Here is a 9,545-nt window from a genome sequence, read left to right on the forward strand (position 1 = left end):
TTACTATATAGGCTTGCCCAATTATATGTTGTATCGGCCTCAGAAGCCGTAAAACCTAGAAATGATTCTCCTTCTTTGTCAGACTCACAACAAAACACACTCACTAAATTTGCTATTTCTCAACCATCAGCTTGGAGATACTTTTTTTTTTTTTTAACCAGTACAAAGTTGTATTTGGTTTTACAACTATTTAATTGGCTAATATTAATAGCAAAACTCTCTGCTATTGGTTGGTACATTTTGTTGCTAGGTAAAATAGTCCAATAAATACATTTCTGACAGCAAATGGGAAGGACGATCTAGGGCCGATGGTCGGCTGTCTAGTGCTTTTGCAGCATACATCACAGGTCATCGGCCCAATAGTACTCAGAGGGTTAACACTGGAGTTATCATTTACTACCCCTTGTGCTTTGGGGAAATGTATCCAATTAGATTTTCTGTTTTTTTTTTTTTTGTTTTTTTTAAATAAAGTGGTTCAGTGGTTCTAAGGGATTTCAGAACAGGACATCAAATCAAAAGTGCTACTCAACCATGATCTTTCAGATGGATTAAACAGGGAAAGCATGCAGTGGATATTGGTGTTTGTAATTTCTTAATTCAGAAATGCCGGCGGTTGTCAAGAACAGAACCTGCACTAAAAAGAAATGGATTAGATTAGCTGTGTCTTCTAAACTTTCTTCATTTAATCTTTCCTTCTGTAGCAAATTGATGGAGAGGCATTTCTGCTGCTCACCCAGGTGGATCTTGTGAAGATAATGTGCATTAAACTGGGACCTGCCTTGAAAATCTACAATTCTATTCTGATGTTCAAAACTGCAGAGAACTCCTACAATGAACTGTAAGCACTTGAGGGACATTTTTGCACTTAAGCTCAAATAAAGCTATTGTTTAAATCCAAGCACAAATGTTCGGGTGGAGTGAATGACCAAGATGGGCCTGTAAAGTTACATCTGACAGTGATTCAATAATGTGCCTCATGCCTAGTGCAGTGTTCCATGGCTGGAATGTCTTCAAGACGCACAGTGTCTGGGATGGTGAATGTCTGCTACACTAAAATCCATTAGTGTTTCCCCCTTTCTGCTACTGGTTAACACCCAGAATTTCCCATGGTGCCCTTGTGCTACACACCAAATTTCATTGTCCCTTGGTGGTTTGATACCACCTCATGTTGAACCTCTATACTTTTAAAAAATGTGCATTCTGTGTTTTGTTTACAGGAACATTCCATACCATAATAAAAGAGTTACTCATGATTTAAGCACCCTGAATTAACACACCTCTTCATAACAATTATCTAGTTTGCTCATAATGATGTTAAATCAGTGAAAACCAAAGTTATTTATAATTGATTTCAGTACAATTTTTCACACAGCTTTTTAAAAAGCTTCAGAATGTGGTTTTTTTTTTTATTCCTATTGTTTTATGTTTAAAGTGTATGCTTCAGCTGTAAATAAAGTTCGCCTGCTGTGTAAGTATCCTTTTGCTGAGCATGTTAGGAAAAGACTCGTGCTTAGGAGTCTGAAAGTGGTATTTTCGCGGCTGGGAGGACACTTTGGCAATTGGATAATGCAGTTTAAACATTATCACATTTTGATGGATTTTAAATAAAGCAGTGCCTGGGGAATGCACTTTTAAACTCATGGGAGTTGAGCAATTTTGATTTCACAGATAGAATCTTGCAGCATTTAGTAACAACTTATTTTTTTTTTTTTTTACTGTATGGTACAAAAGCAAAAGGCTGGCAGTGGTGCAGGGATAAATACTCAACATTAATCCAAAAAGTCGGAATAATTCAAAAGGATTAAGGAGAAAGCATTCTATAAGCCCCTTGAATATCATCAGTGGCACATATTTGGAATGGTGCATGTTTTTACATTGTGATTAAATATAGCTAACGAGATAATAATAACAATACTAATAATAATAATAATAATAATAATAATACAATCTTGATTATTGATCCCACCTGTCTTCAAGCCCTGCAATGGCAGACAGACGCATTTCCCTATATATGGGTTATGCTTGAGCTTTTGGGTTTGTTAACAGTGAACAACATTGTATATTTTGTACAGTCGTTATTTATTGAATAATGTCACTATCATGCTTAGACAAACAAGGCCTCAGCAACATGTCGAATTTTGGCATGCTTATACAGATGGTAAGTGGACAACTTTATATTGTTGTATTTTTTTTTTTTTTTAATTTTTTTTTTTGTATTTACAGCTGTGGCAGAATATGTATGTTACTTACATATATGTGTACCAAGGAAACTCTGCCATGTGTATAATTAATATATCATTGTCTTTCAAATTGTAATATATTTACTGTATTTTATGTGAGAGGGATCACCACAGAAATTAAGTTTGTTGTAAAGCATAATTCCTTTATGAAGAAAACTTTACATATTGCTTTACATTTGCAATTCCCTGCATTAATTGCTTGTACATTTGCTGAATTGAGAAGTTTACAGTGTTAAAAAGGTGTTTAACCTCAGACTGTTGAATCAAGAGATTAAGCCTCTGGCATTATTTTAGAACAAGGGGTTTGGTATGACTTGAAATACAATATGAAATGGTAATAACTTGCACAGTTTATATACTTTTGTATGTGTATAGGTATTTGCATGGTGTTATTACAGTATTACATGTGATTTAGAAAATTGTATTGAAAATGGAATCAACAAATAAAATAATAATAAAAAAAGATATGACGTGCTGTTCCTTTATGCACATTTAAAATATGTATTTTTTCAATAGCCCAATAAGAGCACATTTCAAAGCAAAATTTCCTTTGCTTAATGTTAAATGGAAAATCACGCTCAAATATGGCTACTGTATCAGCTTGTCTCAAGGGTCTGCCCTTATTCAGCATGCTTTACTGCTAAAAGGTTAATAAACACCAGCTGTCTTCAAAGCCCCCAACCCTCCACAAACACACATGTATCCGCGTGTCAAGAAAAACTCAACCCCGTCTCTGACCTTTGCAAAGTGAATGAAATCATTTACCAATGCAAGCGTAAAGCAAAATAACCAAAATAACATGATCACAGGTAAAACTAGATAAGTCAACAAAATTGGCATGATCTTTGATAAGGGCTGTGCTGAGTACTCTTATCATCCAAGTATTTTTGCTTAATACACAGGTAACTCGCAGCACACTAATAAGTAAAAAAAAAAAAAAAAAAAAATGCTTTAAATCAGCTGTCGTTGTCAATAGTGGAGTGATAGCTTGTGTTAAAAAAAATTGCTGCTCTAGAAAAAGTGCAAAGAAGAGCAACCAGACAGCAGTATGGAGTAGTGGTTAGGGCTCTGCACTCTTGACCGGAGGTTCGTGGGTTCAATCCCAGCTGGGGGACAATGCTGCTGTACCCTTGAGCAAGGTACTTTACCAAGATTTCTAGTAGTCCAACTGTATAAATGGGTAATTGTATGTAAAAAAAAAAAAAAAAAAAAAAAAAGGTGATATCTGTATAATGTGCAATAATGTATAATGTGATATCTTGTAACAATTGTAAGTTGCCCTGGATAAGGGCGTCTGCTAAGAAATAAATAATAATAATAAAAAAAATGGAGTATGATGATGCTGTCATTCCATCAGTTATTTAAATCTATATTTTCAAAGCTTTCAAATTATTTCAGCCTGTTTAATTTTAAACATTGATGCTATCGGATAATGTTGAAATGCAAAGCCTGCACTAGGAAATATGTCAAGACAGAAAAAGGGCAAAATGCTGAAATAACTAATGCAATGTAAAGACCAGAATTACCACTGTAAAAGAATTAAGAACATAAGAACATAAAGTTTACAAACGAGAGGAGGCCATTCAGCCCATCTTGCTCGTTTGGTTGTTAGTAGCTTATTGATCCCAGAATCTCATCAAGCAGCTTCTTGAAGGATCTCAGGGTGTCAGCTTCAACAACATTACTGGGGAGTTGGTTCCAGACCCTCACAATTCGCTGTGTAAAAAAGTGCCTCCTATTTTCTGTTCTGAATGCCCCTTTATCTAATCTCCATTTGTGACCCCTGGTCCTTGTTTCTTTTTTCAGGTCAAAAAGTCCCCTGGGTCGACATTGTCTATACCTTTTAGGATTTTGAATGTTTGAATCAGATCGCCGCGAAGTCTTCTTTGTTCAAAACTGAATAGATTCAGTTCTTTTAGCCTGTCTGCATACGACATGCCTTTTAAACCCGGGATAATTCTGGTTGCTCTTCTTTGCACTCTTTCTAGAGCAGCAATATCCTTTTTGTAATGAGGTGACCAGAACTGAACACAATATTCTAGGTGAGGTCTTACTAATGCATTGTAAAGTTTTAACATTACTTCCCTTGATTTAAATTCAACACTTCTCACAATATATCCGACGGATGATGTGATGAAAACTGAAAATAGGCCATGCAGGTTGCATTGACACCCTTTCAGTATTCTTGAAACCACATGGTGATTTGCTCTCTTATGGGTACCCAATTAGCATAGTCTCTAGTAGACGCTGTTATCCTGAAAAAACAGCCAGGTAAAGAAGAGATTGATAAAATTAACACCTGGGCTGTATTTTAAGCATACAGTATATGGTATAAATCATTCCCATGTAAGTCAGTGTCTCTGGGCAAAAATGTTCACCAATCACCACCCACTGTCTGAATTTAGTTAAATAAGAATAAGACATTTGCCAAAATGAGTCATCTTAATAATTCAGCTGAAGAGGTATTGACATTGACATGCTTCTAATTTAGTTTCCTCTTTTCTCTGTACTTCAAGCTTATTTAGTGATGATTTATGGTTCATTTTGATATTTGAGCTTGAGCTTGTTTAGATATTTTGTAACTTTGTCTGCCTTGCATGTCTTTATTCCCAGGAATTAATTTCATTATGGCAAGCAATGTGCATTTGTAAAACACTTTATACCATAAACATCAAGGACAAAAGTGGGAAACAAGCTTACAATCCTATTAAAACAAGAAACAGTAATAATAGTTAAATAAAACTACATGATAGATCAGCTCTCTTCCTACTACCTCTTATGCATTCTGAGCAGGAGGACCTCAGAATGGTATTGTCCAGTATATAATACTATCTGTAAACTAGATACAGTGGTACAGCATATGTTTAAACTAACTCTCAACAAAGATATTGTAATAATGATTTAACCTTGCCAACTGGAACAAAGATATTCACATTGGGACATAAAAAGACTGATATTTTTCTGAAGCATGCAGTTTCCTTTTGAATCATGATGGGATGATAACTGGCTTATGAAATATCCAATTACTTTCTGCTAGCAAATTTTACCTGCTACCAACTCATGTTTCATGATATGTAGGCCAAAATCATCTCTGCAATGTTTTTGAGAAAATGTATTTGGTTAAAATGGGTTGTCAGTGCAGGAATTATACAGTGCTAATATTAGCTTGGAGCTATATACTTTTTTTCATGCAGAATACTAGCATACTGTGCTAAATAACTGGATGTTTTGGACATCACCTTTTTCACTGTGAAAATAGTGCTTGATTACTATGTGTACCTAAATCATGGTTTCAAGTTTGCTATACTTTATTACACTTTAGCATACACTTTATGCAACTTTTAAAAACAGATCCTAATCGATGTAATGTCCCTGAACCTGGATCAGTTACAGCTCAAAACTGAACACCACATATATTCAAGCTGAAAGGCTCATTTGGTTTACACATCAATGGAAAATTTGTAAATCAGTGGAAAAGGAAGCATCTATTATCACACTTCCCTCAGCTTATCCTACCTATTGAATAAAACAAGCCCCCTGAATGAAAGGAGATGTGTGAATTTCTGGCAAAAAGATTAGTTAAAGGTGACAGGATCAATACATGCCATAAGCTGAATTTTTTACTTTTTGTACAACTGCTTCTGCTAGTCCATTGCCCTATAGCTCCTTCAGACCATGACTGAAGGGGATGAAGTACTCTGGAATTTTTAGCTAAAAAACAGGAAAGGTTAAGTAGAACTAATATCTTTAACTTGGAAGAAGAATTGTCCTGCTAGCAAAAGCAACCTTCACATTTTGAGAAATATTATTATTATTATTATTATTATTATTATTATTATTATTATTATTATTATTATTATTATTATTATTATTATTATTATTTATTTCTTAGCAGAAACCCTTATCCAGGGTGACTTACAATTATTACAAAATATCACAGTACAAAGTATCACATTTCAGGATATTCAGAATATTCAAAGCAGTACAATAAAATCAGTAGCAAAAGATCAAATTCAAATGAGCAAAAAATAGAGAATACAGTAAATAATTACATGCAAGAGGAGGTTTGACTAAGAGCAGTTAACTTATATTAAAAATATTTGCTTATACAAAATGTCCAGTATGAGCATGTAGTAAGTATGATGAATGGATGAGAATGATTTCAATAAGAGCAATTACCTATAAGCGTAAAGTCAAGTACAAGATACAGTAGTTATAATCAAGAGCAGTAGTAGAATACAGCAAGGTATGGAGCAGTTCAGTGCAAGTACAAACTGATGCTAGTATTGGTACAATTGGGTGCCATATAGTCCAGTATAGTCTCGAGTTGTGAGGTTTACAGATGCTGTCTGAAAACCTATGTGTCTTGAGGAGGCGCCGGAAGGTGGTCAGGGACTGAGCAGTCCTGATGTCCGTGGGTAGGTCATTCCACCACTGAGGGGCAAGGGTGGAGAAGGAGCATGCTCTGGAAGCGGGCGAGCGAGAGGGGGAGTAGGGAGAAATGATAGTCTGGAGATAGGAGGGAGCAGAAAGGTCAAGACAGCGATAGGTGAGTACAAAAGTTTTGAATTGGATGCGAGCAATGACAGGGAGACAGTGCAGAGAGCAGAGCAGCGGTGTAACATGGGAGAAACAAGAAAGGGAAAAGACAAGGCGAGCTGCAGAGTTTTGGATGAGCTGGAGTGGACGGACGGCAGAGGCACGGAGGCCGACCAAGAGGGAGTTGCAGTAGTCATGGTGGGACAGTGCCAGGGCCTGAACTAGTGTGGAGTAGTCGTTGAGGAAGGGGCGAATTCTGCGTATGTTGCTGATTTGAAGCTATTTTTTGGTCGGTTCATGCAAATGTATTTCAACTTTGATATTAAAACAGCCCTGAGAGAGAAATACAAAGTTTAATCCACCCCCAGCTTGCAAGTTCAAGTATAGGATATTTTCTCACTTCTGCTGGCTGCTTCATTAACTTATTTACCGTCTGTACTATACCTCAGTTTTATCTAGCGGATACTTCATTTCTACATTTGGTTTTAAATGTACAGGTCTGGTAGAATGCTAAATAGGAGTTCCTTTGAAGGCTGTTACATATTTAATCTTTCAGTTATGATTTATTTTTCAACATTTCCTTTAAATATTATGGGATCATTCAGACATAGCTGACATTACCACATGAAACTAAACGTGGTACATACATTTACCACAGTAGTCAACTCTAAAGTATGAATAACATTTAGCAAAAGGACCCAAAGAAGGGTTTTTTTCAGGTAATAGCTGGCATAAAGCAGCTAGATATCATGTTGAAAAGCACCTTCAGATTATTATGGTTAATTTCTTTCACATTTTATTCTCCAGTTGGGTGCAGAGATTACATGTTAGATAACAAAGCATTAGGCTTTGTTAAGCATTAGTGTTTCCATTTGTCTTTTGAGAAGTTAGATGTCACTATAATGTTGACATGATAATCTTGGCAATACTGAATCTAAATGGTGGATAGCTCATACAGTAATATATTGCCAAAAAATGTAGCTGAACTGTGAAAAATTTGTTTCCTTTCAAGTACAAGATGTAACCATTGCCAAATGGGTATTTATCTCCTAAAGACCCGAAACCTGAACAATATATAACAAAGCTGCTCAACCAAGCCTGTGATGCAGTCATGCCCGCCCCAGAGGGTATAAGTTACTGCGCGCCCCATGTGAAGCCAGCGGCTTGAGTCACTCCTTCCTAGGGATTAAGCAACGTAAATTGGCTGACTTTGCGCTCTTCCCGCAGGCTGCATAGCTCCGGCTGGAGATATTTTATTCTCATTTGTCTTCAGCCAAAAATACGAGACAGTTTGCAAAATTAAAGTAATTTTTATTACTGTATTTTGTTGAGAAAAATATTTTTCTTTTCTCATTCTGTTTCCAGAGAGACTACAAGCAGGCCTGTCTGCAGCATGTGCAATGTCTACCACAGCATGCTGATGCCATTTTAGCGGCAGCATTTGCATCACCTTTACGAGTTAGTTCATTCTAACAAGCAGGCTTCCCTCAGTCTTGTATGAGAACTGACTGAGTGATTTTGCCGGTAGCTTGCACAGGTGGGCATCCCTGTACAGTGCTACCTGCTGTAACTGCGAACCGGTGGACCTGTACTTTATCAGTACCGAGGTCATCGTCCCACTCCTTTCCTGACCGGTACCATGTCATACAGAACCAGGACTAAAGTTACTGCACAGGTACCATATCGTACCATACCGTACCAACCTGGTGCTAAAGTCACCGTCCCAGTAGCGAACCGGTACCATCCCGGTTCTGACCAGTATTGTACAGTACTGACCCGGTGCTAAAAGTCACAAACCGGTACCAAATTGACCCTGTACCTCCCGGTTCCGACCCACTGCCAACTGGTGCTTACATCCCCAGTCCGCTATCAAGCTGGTCTTGTTCGTGTCTTAAACAGCCCCGTTGCTGTCTTTAGGAGACTGAGGCAGCACCTGTACATTGTTGCTGTGCACTGCTTTGCTACTTGCATAATGCCTGGGTTTTATCCCTGTGACACGTGCAAGGCCAGTCTGCTTGTTGAGGACAAGCACTGCAAATGCTCCTCCTGCCTGGGGCCAGAGTGCGCAAAGGAGACACTGGTGAACCACAGTTTCTGTGAGTTTCATGCACATTTCTCTAAGCACACACTGGTGTTTCCCACCAAGGAACGGTGCTTGCAGAGTTACTGCGTGAACGTTCGGCGGTGCCTGCCCCCTCTATCCCCTTGGGGTCCCAGGGGGCTACAAGCACAGATTGGCAGCAGGATGACGTGCTCTTCCTCGCCGCAGCTGAGGAGGTGGGCGAACAGGAGCTGGCATTCCCATCTGAGGCTGTGGAGTCAGACAGCACATCCCCTGCGGTTAAGCTCTCCCTGTCGGCAGAGCTTCTACCGCTGATCAAGAGGGCCACTGCAGTCTTGCAAATGCCCTGGCCTACAGAAGGTGGGACAAGGCAGTCCATCTTTGATGACAAGCCTACCACATCTCCTGTGTCCCCCCCCCCAGTGCACCGAGATTTTCTTTTTTGAGATCCAGTTGTCCTGGGGTTATCCGGCTACAGCTCCTGCTGTTTCCCAGTCTATGGACACCCTATAAAGTGTGCACAATGTGGAGAAGCTGGGCCTGGCCCAATTTCCGCCAGTGGAGGCTTCATTTGCAGCATTGGTGCAGGCGCCTAATTTAGTGCTGCTGTCCAAGGATGCTATCTGCCCTAACAAACAGTGCTGGGTCTCGGAGGTGATCCTCAAACGTGCCTATTTAGCCAGTGCATTCGCTGCACGGTTGGG

The 9,545-nt window shown here is 38.5% G+C and overlaps 1 protein-coding gene across 2 annotated transcripts in view; it reads left to right on the top strand.

Annotated features, from left to right (window-relative positions):
- Positions 1–3,187, top strand: part of LOC117402208 (lethal(3)malignant brain tumor-like protein 3) — a 52,021-nt gene extending 48,834 nt beyond the window's left edge. For both annotated transcript variants that reach the window (XM_034003127.3, XM_034003126.3), the window contains exon 22: positions 702–3,187. In XM_034003127.3, the coding sequence (XP_033859018.3) occupies positions 702–842 (141 nt within the window). In that variant the 3' untranslated portion in view covers positions 843–3,187. The remainder of the gene's footprint in view (positions 1–701) is intronic.
- Positions 3,188–9,545: the final 6,358 nt, after the last annotated feature.

Source organism: Acipenser ruthenus, chromosome 5 (assembly GCF_902713425.1).
Source record: "Acipenser ruthenus chromosome 5, fAciRut3.2 maternal haplotype, whole genome shotgun sequence".
Taxonomy (NCBI): Eukaryota; Metazoa; Chordata; class Actinopteri; order Acipenseriformes; family Acipenseridae; genus Acipenser; species Acipenser ruthenus.